This window comes from Kogia breviceps, chromosome 1 (genome assembly GCF_026419965.1).
Source record: "Kogia breviceps isolate mKogBre1 chromosome 1, mKogBre1 haplotype 1, whole genome shotgun sequence".
Lineage (NCBI taxonomy): Eukaryota > Metazoa > Chordata > Mammalia > Artiodactyla > Physeteridae > Kogia > Kogia breviceps.
Genome location: NC_081310.1, coordinates 85,970,786 through 85,985,173, shown reverse-complemented (window position 1 = coordinate 85,985,173; position 14,388 = coordinate 85,970,786). Strand labels below are relative to the sequence as shown.

The 14,388-nt window shown below is 54.0% G+C and overlaps 2 protein-coding genes across 2 annotated transcripts; one reads left to right on the top strand and one right to left on the bottom strand.

The window, feature by feature from the left end:
* Positions 1–4,362: 4,362 nt before the first annotated feature.
* GBA1 (glucosylceramidase beta 1) lies at positions 4,363–12,608 on the top strand. The gene is made up of 11 exons (XM_059047812.2): positions 4,363–4,536; positions 4,922–5,009; positions 5,258–5,449; positions 5,568–5,714; positions 6,017–6,150; positions 6,376–6,548; positions 6,785–7,022; positions 7,363–7,587; positions 7,954–8,117; positions 8,540–8,656; positions 8,749–12,608. The coding sequence occupies exons 1-11, from the start codon at positions 4,363–4,365 to the stop codon at positions 8,852–8,854; spliced, it is 1,758 nt and encodes a 585-aa protein (XP_058903795.2). The 3' UTR covers positions 8,855–12,608.
* On the bottom strand, positions 9,411–14,020 carry MTX1 (metaxin 1). Its single transcript, XM_059047897.2, has 8 exons — positions 13,907–14,020; positions 12,871–12,940; positions 12,656–12,735; positions 11,009–11,101; positions 10,645–10,827; positions 10,442–10,518; positions 9,850–10,004; positions 9,411–9,749 (listed from the first exon to the last, which is right to left on the bottom strand). Exons 1-8 carry the CDS (start codon positions 13,985–13,987, stop codon positions 9,535–9,537), a joined length of 954 nt encoding a protein of 317 aa, XP_058903880.2. The 5' UTR covers positions 13,988–14,020; the 3' UTR covers positions 9,411–9,534.
* Between the last annotated feature and the right edge of the window lie 368 nt (positions 14,021–14,388).

Here is a 14,388-nt window from a genome sequence, read left to right as displayed (position 1 = left end):
GATTCTCTTAAATTGTGTGTGTAGGTAAGTCATATTATCTATACATTCATTTCAGGATAATAGAGAGTATGTGAGGAAATACTTTTTATGAAAAGGGGTGCTCAGGCTGTTGGTCTGAGATCTCCCAGGACAGGGAGAGTGAAGCTTGGGAAGAGAGGCAGACCTGCCTCTCCCCAGCTGAAAATCAATCCATCTTGCCCAACCTGGGAGTCCTGGATTCTGTTTCATTATTGACAAGTTATCCCCTGACCAATGCCTTTGAAGAACGCAGATCCAGAAATGTTGCCATGTAGCCAGCACTTCAGAAGCCAACTTGGGCTTCATTTTGAGCAGGTAAAACACGTGTAGGATACACGGGACGATTTTAAAACAATACAAAACAAACGCTGCCGACCAGCACAGCAGCTTTTGAAAATAACCAGCAGCTAATGTAGCATTTGGCACACTGGAGGCACCCATCAAATGTGTGATGTGTGTCATAGGACCCTGGATACAAATTTTATCGTACGCAAGTCCGTGTACCCAACGCAGAGTGAGGCCAAACAATACCAAAACGTCGGAGTTTGGAGAGAGAAAGGTTTATTGTAGGGCCGTGCAAGGAGACGGGTGGATCGTGCCTTAAAAACCCGAACTCCCTGAAAGAAAGCTTTTCAGCAAAGCTCGTTTATACGAAAGGTGAGGGAGGGCTGTGGTTAGTTGTCACAGACCTCTTTGGCGTCAGATCCTTTGTTCTTGAGGTCAGGTCACGGTCAGGTCACAACATTCCTGTAAACCTCCACCAAAACAAATGTTATTCTCTGTTCTGACGAGAAAGGGCAAGGTCCCAAAGGCTCAACCTTTACCCTCTGAGGTCCAGGCCCTGGCTAGAGGAGGGGGTCCTTGTGAGGGCCAGTTATCCTGCCTGGGAGCATTCATCCAGCCCCTGGTCTGGGTCATCCCGCCAGTGCCCAGGCCCGGCTGAAGAGGCAGATCTCAGCTGGCAGCACCCTCAGGGCCAGGTCCCCAGACCTGCCCAGCCGTCATCACTGAGGGAGCCAGGTGCCCAAGGACCCAGCGGGCCCTCAGGCTTTTCATTTACACCGGAGAGAATGATTTGTATAGGATGGATGGGAATACATGTAGCAAATACCAGTCAGGTGAATTCCCAGCTCACAACGATTGCCCTTCTTTGAGAATAGCCCCAACCACAGAGGTGGACCTCAAGTAATGATGTGCAGTGTCCTTGCAGCTTAACCCTGACCTCTGGCCACCTCCTAGCATGATACAACTGATCTAAGCCGTACCAGTTTTAGAAATGTGAAGGGAGAGACTGAAGCTGGTTGAAGCTGTTACCTTTTTAAAAAATTTTATTTTAATTAATTAATTAATTAAAATTTGTGGCTGCATTGGGTGTTTGTTGCTGCTTGCAGGCTTTCTCTAACTGCAGAGAGCGGGGCTCTTCGTTGCAGTGCACGGGCTTCTCATTGCAGTGGCTTCTCTTGTTGAGCATGGGCTCTAGGCGTGCAGGCTTCAGTAGTTGCAGCACATGGGCTCAGTAGTTGTGGCTCGCGGGCTCTAGAGCGTACGCTCAGTAGTTGTGGTGCACGGGCTTAGTTGCTCCATGGCATGTGGGATCTTCCCAGAGCAGGGATCGAACCTGTGTCCCCTGCATTGGCAGGTGGATTCTTAACCACGATGCTACCAAGGAAGTCCCTGAAGCTGTTACCTTAATGGCAGTGTCCATATACTGCAGTTGCTGAGGCCTCCATGGCCTGGGACCCATGGAGACCGCCACTGCCATTAGGCTGCACAGGCGGGGATGGGGGAGAGGTTTGCTGCTGCTTCGAGGCCTGGACCCGGCCAATGGGTGGCTGTGGTGAGGGCTTGTAGCTCTGCAGGACACAGCCCTCAGCCTGTCCCCTGGGCACCCCAGCTCACCCGCTGGCCCCGCGGCTGGAGGGTCTGGAGGGTCCCGGCGAGAAGGCCGAGATCTGCCTCGGCCTAACCCACTCTCTGCTGAGACGACCACTGCCAGGCTGCTGTTGGCGGAGTGGGACCTCTAACCGCGGCGCTCAGGGTCTCGCGCTAACAGCCGCGAGCTAAGGGGCCTTGTGCCCGCCCCACCTCATTACAAATCCAGGTTCCACGGCTGAGTAGTCAAGAGACTTTGGGCAAGTTCATGACCTTTCAGAGTCTTAGGTTCCTCATCTCTAAAATGGGGAAAATAATAGTATCTGCCACATGAGAATAAAATGAGACTATGAACATAAAGTAGCGCAGAATAAGTTCTCAGTCAATATTAGCCCTTATTATAACCAACTTTATTTAGAAAATAAAATATGAAAGCCTCAATGGCAAACCACATTGTGAGAGAAGAAACAAGACACTCACAAGCTCTGTGCCTGCAGAGGAAAACAGGGAGGGGAGTGGGGCTCTAAGGCCAACAGAGCACATAGCACAGGGAGATCAGCTCAGTGCTTTGTGACCACCTAGAGGGGTGGGATAGGGAGGGTGGGAGGGAGATGCAAGAGGGAGGGGATATGGGGATATATGTACACATATAGCTGGTTCACTTTGTTATACAGCAGAAACCAACACACCATTGTAAAGCAATTATACTCCAATAAAGATGTTAAAAAAATAAATAAAGCCAACAGAGGAGGTAGGGGCAAATGTAGTATGTACTTAATATCAATAAATATCTGTGGGGGCTTACCTGGTGGCGCAGTGGTTGAGAATCCGCCTGCCGATGCAGGGGACACGGGTTCGTGCCCCGGTCCTGGAAGATCCCACATGCCGCGGAGCGGCTGGGCCCGTGAGCCATGGCCGCTGAGCCTGCGCATCCGGAGCCTGTGCTCCGCAACGCGAGAGGCCACAACAGTGAGAGGCCCACGTACCGAAAAAAAATTTAAAAAAATTTGTGGAGTGAGTGAACTATAGGAAAGTAAGATCACCTGCCCTCCTCCCAAGAACAAACCCCGTGCAGCATTTCCTGGAAAAACATAAAGTCTAGATGGGGCAGATTTGACATAGTGATGATGGTTCAATTCAATGCAACAAGCTGACACCTACCCAGCCTGTGCCAGGCCTTCTACTTAGAATAAGTAAGCCATTCCTTTGGGGAACTTCCATAAACACAGCCCTAACTTGTTGCAGTATTTGGTGCCAAGCAGTGTGCTAGACACACATTATCATACTTACACCTCACAACAATTCTGTGAGATAGGAGTTATCTCTCCCCTTTTATAGATGAGAAACAGAGGCTCAGAGTGATTAAGTAATTTATTGAAGGTAAAACAGCCAGTAAGTGGTAGAGCCAGGATTCAAACCAAGCTCGTCTCACTGAGACGGTATTCAGTATAGTCTATACTCAGTATAGTCTCAGTGAGACTATAGCTCCTATAGGCTACAGGAACCTAGAAGAAGAAATGGTCAATTTTGCCTGGAGTGTATCTGGAAAGACTTCACTGAGATAATTTTAAAAAACAAAAAGGCACAACAATCAAGTGGTTCCCAAGTGTCTACTGTGTACCAGGCACTGTGCTTATCTCCCTGATTTCAGTAGTAACCTGGTGAGGTGGTGGTATTCCCTCCATTTTACAGGTGAGGAAGGCTCAGAGAGCTGTAGTCAGTCAGGTCATAATTGTGTGTGTCACCCCCACTGAATCAATGTGATGTGGCCCATGAGGCAACACCATGGACGACCCCCTTGTCACATCCACTGAGGATGCAGCTTTGTACCACACTTTCCAGTTTCTGAACTACTTTACACAACCTCCCTGTCCTGTGATCTCCTTCTCATCTGCATCTGATGATGAAACAAGTGAGACTGGAGAAGCACTGTCCCTCTGCCTAGGGCCCATTGTCCCTGCACTTCTCTGGTTAATATTCCCTAAACCTCACCTCTTCTCCTCCATGAAACCTTCCAGGATAACCCCAGCATGAAGGGTCTCTCTATGCACACCTGTTACCAATTTTGTCTTTATCTGTAACCATCCGTATAAGAGTCTGACTCTTATGAGCCTTCTGAACCTCAATAGGGCAAAGACTTCTTAATCATCTCTCAGTATTTTGGCCTCAGTATTTTACACCGTGAACCTCTTTTATTGGTATCACCTTTATTAGCATGACTTTAAAATTTTTTCTCAAGAAAGCAATGGGCCTGCTGTGGTTCCCATCCTTTGGGATTCGGGAGCCTCTACCCAATCCTTCATTCAGATCTTTCATCTAGATTCTTCCTAACGTTGTCATCCATACATGCTTTCCAGAATTTCACAGGGTGTATGATCACCAACAGCCCGAGGAAGACAGTCAGTCGCCCTTTACAAGTATGGTTGCGATTGCCTCACTTCTTGTGTCATGTGACTCTCCCATAGTTATCACATGACACATCCACTCCATTTTGCCGGAATTAACCCGCAGGGCTCATCTGGTGCATATAGCTACCTCAGGCTCCTGCACCCCTGTTTTTATTTAGCTGATACTCTATCCCTCCGAGGTTTGGGAACCCCACAATCTTCTCATCTGGTGATGGAGCTTTCAAGTCCTTCCAGAGAGGTGAGTGGGTCAGGGCTCCCAAATGGTCTTGTCGCTCTTTCTGGAATCCTGGCCATCCAGGCTCTGGAATTCAGTGAACGACACACTCTCCTCGAAACCAGGCCATCACGGCCCTTTGATGGGGGGACAGATGGAGGGAAGGTGAGGTTGAGGGAGAAATGGTTAGGAGGAGGGGTGGAGGAGGATCCTGGTCGGGGTGGGCAGAGAGCTATTACTAGCAGAGGGCTTGGAGGGTGTCTGGACCCAGGTGTCTGTGGGCTTTGTTCCATTCTTTTAAAGGTGGGAGACTAGGCTGGGTGCCCACAGGCAGCCGAGCCCTGCCTAGGAGAGTAGACGAGAGGTGGAGAGGGGCTTGCCCTCTAGCCTCTCCTCATTCTGTTCTCAGGAGTGTCCCAAGCCCCGGGACAGAGTAGACATCATGGCTCCCAGTCTCATGGGATTGCTTCTACTTCAGGCCGTGTCGTGGGCATCAGGTGAGTCAAGGAGGAGGGAGGGAGCCCCGAGGCCCCCTTCTGCATTATGGTCCCTTGGTAGTCTCTGGCATACTAGTGGTGGACTTCATTAGATGCTCACTAAACCCTTTTGAGTGACTGAGATCAACTGTGGGGTATATCAAGAGAATGTTTGAAATCAGTATTCAGTCTTTCCTTCCAAATATTGTGTCCCTTCTCCCCATCTTCATCCTTCAGCCCTTGCCTCTTTTGTGCTCTCTCCCTCCCAGGTGCCCGCCCCTGCAGCCCTAAAAGCTTTGGCTACAGCTCAGTGGTCTGTGTCTGCAATGCTACGTACTGTGACTCTCTTGACCCCCTGACCCTGCCTGACCCTGGCACCTTCAGCCGCTTTGAGAGCACACGCAGTGGGCGCCGAATGGAGCTGAGTCTGGGGACCATCCAGGCCAACCGCACAGGCACAGGTAACCACTAAACCCGTCACCCAGGCTGGGGTCCCCCTGGAGCTAAATCATACCAGCGATCACCATGGAGTTTCTCCCCTGTGCACTGACACCCTTTTTCCCCTGTGGATGTCCTCAGGGCTGCTGTTGACCCTGCAGCCAGATCAGAAGTTCCAGAAAGTGAAGGGTTTTGGAGGGGCCCTGACAGATGCTGCTGCTCTCAACATCCTTGCCCTGTCACCTCCTGCACGGGATTTACTACTCAAATCGTACTTCTCTAAAGAAGGTAAGGAGGAAGGGGACAAGATGACATAGTGCAATTGACAGTTTGACCTTTCCTTTGACGCTGACATCCACCCATCCCTGACATTTGGGTCTCTGTTAATGCCCAGTGAAAAAAAAGATTGTCCTACCCATCTTCTGCTGAGTGCCTGGGGCCTCTCAGGCTCAGAAAGTCTGTGCTTCACCCAGAACCCAAGTTCCTCTTGGCCCTCACTCAGACATAATTTAGGACTGGCAAGTGGTAGACAATGCCCCACATACTCCTACTGACTCAGACACACATATCTTGGTCTTCTTTTTCTGCAGGAATCGAATACAACATCATGCGGGTCCCCATGGCCAGCTGTGACTTCTCCATCCGCACCTACACCTATGCTGACACCCCTGATGACTTCCAGTTGCTCAACTTCAGCCTCCCAGAGGAAGATGTCAAGCTCAAGGTGGGCACTCTGGCTGCCTCAGGCCCCAGTGGCATTGATGCCTGGTGGTTGAGAGGCCTCAGGCTAGAGCAGTCTTCAGAGAGACATAGAACGTGCCCTCTGCTCTGTGTGTTCTGTCCTGGGGTGGGAGGACGGAGGCTGATAGCTAGGCCTGATACACTGGTTGGGCCAGTCTGTTTATGTTCCAACTCTGGATGTCTCTCTCCTCACCACCTTTGTTTCTAGATACCCCTGATTCACCAAGCCCTGGAGTTGGCCCAGCGCCCTGTCTCACTCTTTGCCAGTCCCTGGACATCACCCACTTGGCTCAAGACCAATGGGGCAGTGAATGGGAAGGGGACACTCAAGGGTCATCCAGGGGATCTCTACCACCAGACCTGGGCCAGATACTTTGTCAAGTAAGGGAACAGCAGGGCCATGGGGTCTGGACCAGCCTCCCCTCTCGGACACCCTGGTCTACGTCCCAGCCCTTGATCTGGTTCCGCCTCCAGATCTCCTCAGCTTACCTTTCTACCTTCTGGCTCTTTCAGACTCAGGCCCCTCAGTTTTCCCCACCCAGTCAGGCCTCCTTTTCCCCAGGGTCTGGTTCCCTGTCTGTCTTGGCCATGATCACTCACACCCGTTCCCTCCCCAGGTTCCTGGATGCCTACGCTGAGCACAAGTTACAGTTCTGGGCAGTGACAGCTGAGAACGAGCCTTCTGCAGGGCTATTTAGCGGGTACCCCTTCCAGTGCCTGGGCTTCACCCCTGAACACCAGCGAGACTTCATCGCCCGTGACCTGGGTCCCACCCTCGCCAACAGTACACACCGCAATGTCCGACTGCTCATGCTAGATGACCAACGCTTGCTGCTGCCCCACTGGGCCCAGGTGGTAAGGACCAGGAGCTCCATGGGTACCCTAGGGACCCCCAAGTCCAGCATCCGAATGGCTGGCTCCCAAACAGAGTGCCTTCCCTACCCCAACTCTTGATTCCTAGAGCACCCTGGTTGGGACCAGGTGCCCAGGTGGCCCCCCTGGGGTGCTGGTGGTGGTGGAGATCCCCCTCTGGACCTCCAGGGCCCCATGAATCTCCACGGTTGTCACTTTAATCCCCTCTGTGTTCATCCCACTGTCCACTTCTCGGGTCCTGGTGCCTCTTCCAGAACCCTTTGTGCAGGACCCAGGCTCAGTGGCTCTCTTTCTCCAGTAGTCCTCCCCTTTCCCTGTACAGGTGCTGGCAGACCCAGAGGCAGCTAAGTATGTTCATGGCATCGCTGTACATTGGTACCTGGACTTTCTGGCTCCAGCAGAAGCCACCCTGGGGGAGACACATCGCCTGTTCCCCGACACCATGCTCTTTGCCTCAGAGGCCTGTGTGGGCTCCAACTTCTGGGAGCAGAGCGTGCAGCTGGGCTCCTGGGATCGAGGGATGCAGTACAGCCACAGCATCATCACGGTGAACCACCTGTCTCCCTTTCCACAAAGCAGACCACCTCAGACCCCTTGCTAGTCTCACCAAAGGCTCCTCTCCAGCTTTTCCCCAGCTGGCTTACTCTTTGGAGCAAATTTGGGGATATCATGATCCCCTCCATTGCCTTCCCTTCACAGATCTGCACACTCCAGCACCCTCGTTCCAAATGCTTGAGCAGTTACATCTGCCTCAGATTCCTCAGCTTCTCTGGCGATGCCTCTGTCCTCACAATCCCTCCCTCCTTAGATATTACTCCCCTCACGAGGTTGAGGCACCATAGCCCGTCTCCCTCATGTGACACTTAACTGTACTCACTGGGGGCCTTTTGTCTCTGCCCTGTTCCTACCCTAGAACCTCCTCTACCATGTGGTCGGCTGGACTGACTGGAACCTCGCCCTAAACCCTGAGGGGGGACCCAACTGGGTGCGCAACTTTGTCGACAGCCCCATCATCGTGGACATCGCCAAGGACACATTTTACAAACAGCCCATGTTTTACCACCTTGGCCACTTCAGGTGAGTGGAGGGCGGGCACCCCCACTCCACACCAGTCCTAGCATCTCCTGCACTGGGGTTGTATCCCTGCCCTCACCCCCCACCACCCCCCCCCCAGTGAGGAAGCAGGAAGGTGCTAGGGGTGGGAACTTTGGGGGCAACACTCATGTCCCCCTTGCACCATCTAGGCAGGTAGTGACTAGCTGGCATTCGAGACACAGACAATCCCTGAATGCCCGATGCTGGGGCTGGGAGGCGGGAGGGCAGGGCACGCCCAGCCGCACGGCTTGAGGCCTGGAGAGTTAGGGCAGAACTTTGGAAGGGTTCTAGGGGGAGGGGGTAGGTGGTAGGGAAGATGACTTAAGTGAGAGACTGATGGGAGCTGCCCTCAGGGCCAGCGGGGCTGGGCTGCGGGTCCCTGACGATGCCTGTTCCCACTTCAGCAAGTTCATTCCTGAGGGCTCCCAGAGAGTGGGGCTGGTTGCCAGTGAGAAGAATGACTTGGACACAGTGGCACTGATACATCCTGATGGCTCTGCAGTTGTGGTTGTGCTAAACCGGTGAGAGCAGTGGGGCCTGGGAACTGGGCTGAGGACAAGACGGTGGGCTTGGCGGGATCACACTCTCAGCTTCTCCTCCCCACCTCCCCCAGCTCCTCTAAGGATGTGCCTCTTACCATCAAGGATCCTGCTGTGGGCTTCGTGGAAACTATCTCACCTGGCTACTCCATTCACACCTACCTGTGGCATCGCCAGTGATGGTACAGATACCCAAGCAGGCGCCTAGGCTCACCATGGACATCAAAGGGATAGAGTCAGCTCACATGCTGTCTGTGGCTACAGAGGGTACAGCAGGACTGGGGGGGAGCTTAAGTGACGTAAGCCCAGAGGCAGTGGTTTGGGTGACTCACTCTCCCCTCTAGTTGGTGCCAGGGGCTGGAGGCCCCTAGGGAAAGGACTGGGAGGCCCCAGTGGTCCTCCACCCCCACGCTTGTGTGAGCATGTGCTGCGTGCTGGTTGCCTGTGGAAACTGGGCCCAGGCCCAGGGTGAGCTCACTGTCTGTACAAACACAGGGGTGGGGGGTGGATGGCAAGAGAGGTTAAGGAAAGGAAGAGACTAGGAAAGCTGAACCCCAAACTGGGAAGTGCTTGTCTTTCTTGGAGATGCAGAACCAGGCCCATGCAGATGTCAGCACCAGGGCACAGGCAGCGAAAGAAGCCAAGCACCAGTGGGTAGACTCAAGCACCCAGATGGCCCCTTTGGTCCAGCAAGGAAAAATGGCAGCCTCTTAAAGGAGAGAATGTCTGATCCCAGTCAGTGTGAGCAGTTTTATTCTGGCGGTGGGACCCCATTTCCAGCCATACCAATGATGCGGAAACAGAGGAGCCTCTGGAATGCATGACAGTAGAAAAATCAGTCCTGGGAGCATGAGGATAAATCATTCCTCTTCAACCTCCTCAGCCATGCCCAGGGCCCGTGTGCGTGGGGCCTGGGCAGGTGGTGCCCGCTGGATGGAGACAATGCCACTGAGCAAGGCATAGCCCGCCATGGCTGCCAGCCCCGCCAACACGGATAGGATCTGGTTCCGGCGCCGATATGGCTCCTCCTCAGTCTCTGGGTTTGCTGGTGTCTGGCGTGGAGGTGGCACCTCAGCTGAGGGGCAAGGAAGGAAGGTGGGTCGGGGGGCTGTTTTCTGGATCCCTGACCCCTCTCCGCAGAGCTAGCGCCCACCCCCCACCTATCTGCCCCTTACCTCCCTCCCAGGGGAAGTAGAGGCTGAGGATGTGGGTGCAGTAGGCACAGAGGTTGTGCAGCCCCCGCAGGTGGGCCTGCAGTTTCCCACTGGGCAGCTTCGCCTGCTGCAGCAGGGCCAAGTAGCTGAAGACAAAGGCATCCAGGGAGGCGGGGCTGCAGCAGAGAGAAACGGTGGGATGGAGAAGGGGGAGAGATGGAGTCGGAGTCGGAGGAAGAGTCGGCCCTGGGAAGGTAGGCTCTGGGCAGCAGGGGACCACCAGGGGAGGAGAGGACACACAGTTCTGGTCCTGGTGTAGGGAAGGCGCCCCAGGTGGCGCCAGCCTGCCCTTGAATGGGACTCTATCCGAGGGCTGCATAAAGGGCACATTGAGTGCCCCACAGCCCAGCAGGCCCCTCCTGGGCCTGGCGGCCCTCCCACCCTCCTGTACCACTGAGGCGGCTCCGGGCCCACACACAGCCCCACTGTCACCAGACCCAGTGTCTGTCCCAAGGACCTCTTGTCCAGAGCCTGAGCCCACCCTAGCCTCTGTGGCTGTCTGAACCTGTACCTTCTTCCAAGCCACCTATGATTCCCCGGGAGTCAGACTTACGCATCTCCAAAGAAGAATTTCTGAGAGCCCAGGCGCTGAGAGAGAAGAGTCAGGCATTCCCGAGCTTCCTGGTACAGCTATAGGGGGACACCAGGTCAGCTTGCAGCTGTGGGAACAGTGCCACCTCCCCTGCCAGGCATTCCCACTCCTGGCCATCGTCCTGGGGGCTCCTCTCATACAACAGCCCCCTGTCCCAGAGGTACCTCCTTCTCCAGCTCTTCCTCCTCCTCAGGCCTGTGCTCTCCACACAGCAGCTGCAGCCGCTCCATGTACTGCCGCTGCATGCGGCCAGGCAGGAAGAAGTTGAGGGGAAAGGGCATAGCCTCTGCGTACCACTTCCGGGTTACTTCCACATAGTTCTTGGCGTCTACCCAGAAAGTATGTATCTGGATTGGGTGTGTAGGAAGGAAGAGGCAGGTCTGAGCCAGTGCACCTGCCTGACCCAGGGTGGGCTTCTGGTCCCCACGCTGCTCCAAGCCTGTGTGTGGGTGCGGGGGGGGTGTCTGTGTGTATGCCCGACCCTCTCCCCCACTGACCATCCATGCTGGGAGGTCTGGGCACACTCACCAGCACCGGGAGCAGCTTCTCCTCCAGCAGAGACATAAAGGCCAAGGTGTCTGCTCCTTGCCGGGCTGACAGATCATAATCAGCATTGTACTTCTGTGGAGGAAACATCCTGTGTGAGGTGGATGCTGGGGGACTCCAGGGACACTTCCTCAAGGAGGGAGGCATCCTGTCTGGCACCACCCACACTGACCTCTGAGTGCAGCAGAGGTAGAGTGTGGGGCTTTGCTCGCTGAGGTTCCCTTGCCTGGGCCCAGTCAGTAGCCTGTTGCTGTTGGCGGGAAGCCTGGACCTTGGAGCCTGCTGGCCGTCAAGGTCCCGCGCCCATTGGGGGTTGGAAGGCCCAGCCGCAAACCAGGAGCAGCTCCCAGAGTTTCCACAGAAAGCTGGCAGGATGCCTGCTGACGGCAACTTTCTAACAGTAACTTCTCCGATCCAGACACCACAAAACTAGCAAAGCGGAGCTCAGATGCAGGTTGGGCCTCAATCAGTGCCTCGGGAACTAGGGGATGCCATCCTCATGCTCCCAAGACCCAGTGAACCCACATCTAGGGCCCCAGTGCCCAGCTCTTGGGTGTTTCTTCTATGTCATTCCATGGCCCAGGCGCCACCACCACACACACATTCCAACCATACCCCCAGGTCTCAGCCTGCCACACCTTGCTAGGCTCCAGTATCTGCTCCTCAGCACCCTCCTCCACATCCTGAGTAAACATTGTCCCTAAATAACCTCTTGAGTGTGATGCTTAAATCTCTCTGAGTCTCATTCTCCCCCGTGGAATAGGGATAATAATCTTTCTCTCAGTGTGGCTGTATTAGGAGAAAACTCTTTGGAAACTGGGAAAGCTGTGTTCATACATAAGGGAACAATAGCCCAGTCCCACCAGGAACTCTGGCTTTTACCTGGATCCCCTCTCTCCACGCCTCTCAAGCCTCCATTAATTCCCTGGTTCCTCCACGTTTGGGAAAGTTGAAATGAATAAGAGGGCCCCATTTCTGACAATATGTTCACTTTTGGAACTAGACCATGAAACTAGAAGAGCCCTTGGAAAGCATCCTGGCTAAGCCCCGTAGTTTCACAAATAAGGAGCTTATGGCTCTGAGAGGTTAAGCAATTTGCTCAAAGTCACACAGCCAATGACAGTGAAAAGCACAGCCTAGGCCTCCCCAATCCTCTCGTAATGCTCTTTCAACTTCCGCACCCTGGCTCTTAGCCTCGTCCATCCTGAGCCCCATGTTATAAAGCCTGACCTGGTCCCTGAAAAAAGGGCAATGGCCCTTAGCAATCCCTCTCTGGTGCCATCTTTTTTTTTTTTCTGGTTTCATCTTTGAGGACCTCATCTGAGCCAACTGTTCTTTCCTACTCTCCTTTCCCTTCCATGTGTCATCAGCCTGTTCATCTCTCCCTCCTCACCCAGCAGGCAGAAATCATTGTGCCTCCAGATGCCTCGACAGTGGCTTAGCTGAATCTCTAGCCTACTACTTACTACATCACAGGAACACGTCTGTGTCTCCTCAACCAGACTATATGTTCCTTGAAGCTCGGTCCCCTGCGTCTGGTTTGGCATATATTTGGTACTCAATAAATGTGTGTTGCACTGAATTGACTGAACGTCTCTCACTGGCAGCCCCCCTACCCAAGCCACCTACCTCTTTTCGAAGGTGGGTGATGATCTTGTGTGGTACTGAGATGACCTCTCCATGACTGGTCTGAAGGGCAGGCAGAGTTCCTGATGTTGAGAAAGAAGTATGTCCACCAGACCCTTAGCTGCCTATCCATACATAACTGCACCACATCCCTGTCTGTTTCCTGCTCTTCCCCTTGTACACTCCCTTCCTCACCCCCCAGGGACACTGAAGGGTACCTGAAGGGCTCCGCCAGGGGTTGGTGATCTTGTGCACCTTGAGTGGGGCACCAGTAAATCTGGCATAGGTCTGCAGGGAAGGAAGCAGAAGGCAGAGAGGCCAGGGACATGGCCCCCACAGGGGAATCAAGAAAAGAAATAACATTTATTGAATACCTTTTGTGCTACGCCCTATGCTTAGGAATTGCCTCACAAAAAAAAGAGGTAGACATTACTGCTCCCATTTTACAATGGGCAACACAAGGCTCACAGAGATTATGGTCATGTCCATGATTACAAGTCAGCCAGGAAAATCCTTCCCTCTATCTCCTCTCCTGCCATCTACCTGGTGAATACCTAGACTCACTTGGAAGCACCATTCCTTCCTGGGCAGTCTCTATGGCCTGTTCCTACTTATAACTTAGCACCTGAACATTTTATTACACTTATTTGCTGACATGTCTATCTTCCTGTGAACAACTTCAGGGGAGGGACCAAATGCTATTCATCTTTGCATGCCAATGTCTGGTATTTGGAAGAGCCCTAATACATGCTTATTAAATGAAAGAGTGAGTGAATGTGTGAAGTGAACTAGTCTACCTGGCTCCAAAGCTTTTTCTACAGAGCCTGGCTGTGGGCTTTTTGGTTAAATAAAGAATAACCTCAGTAAATGCTGTTGATTGAGGAGGAGGAAAGGGAGGCTGAGGAGAAAGCAGCAATGCCGAGCCGGAAAAACCCCGAGATCGTCCAGCCTTAGTAAACCTCTGGATGAAGAAACAGCGTCCAGAAAGAAGAGATCGTCCCAAGGTCACAGAGCCAGTTAAATGGATGTTCAAGAACTAAAACTCATCTTCTGAACCCCTGATCAGGCCTCTTTCCTAGGCTGCTACGACACAAGACACTGAGTCTATACCGGCCAGGCACGCTCTTTGATGGCCTCAGTTTCCCCCACTGCACCCGTGCTGAGGCGCCCTGGCAAAATTCGGATGACCGCCTAGTCCGGGCCCCCTCCCCAGTCCTCCAGGGCGCAGCAGAGGGCGCCGGCGCCGCTCCTCACCAGCACGGCCAGGCTGTCCAGGTCCACTGAGGGCAGCCCCCAGCCCCCTGACCAGCAGAACAGCTCCATGGGCGCCGCCATCTTACCCGCCCTCTGTCCCGGAAAAACCTCCCCCTGCGCTTCCGCCCTCCTCTGTGCGGATCCGCCCTCAGCCCCTCAGGCGGATCGCAGTGGAGAGCCGGGGGAGGCCCTCAGGAGGGCGCGGCTTATCCCGGCCCGAAAGGCTGACTGACGGCGTGGGGCGGGGCCGAGGGCTTCGTGGGAGGGCGGACGCCGCCTGATCTAGAGGTGGCTCGCGAAGGGGGAAGGGCTTTCAGTGCGGCGCGCCTTGGAGAGTCAGGGTGCCTCGGCTGAGGGGAGCCCTGAACCCCCGAAGGCGCGGCGGGCCCAGGAGAAGGGGGTTTTGTGCTCCTGACGGGCTCTGGGGGGCCCTCGCAAATCTGCACGAGGTCTGGGCTGCTCCGGGGGCCCCTCAGGGCTCT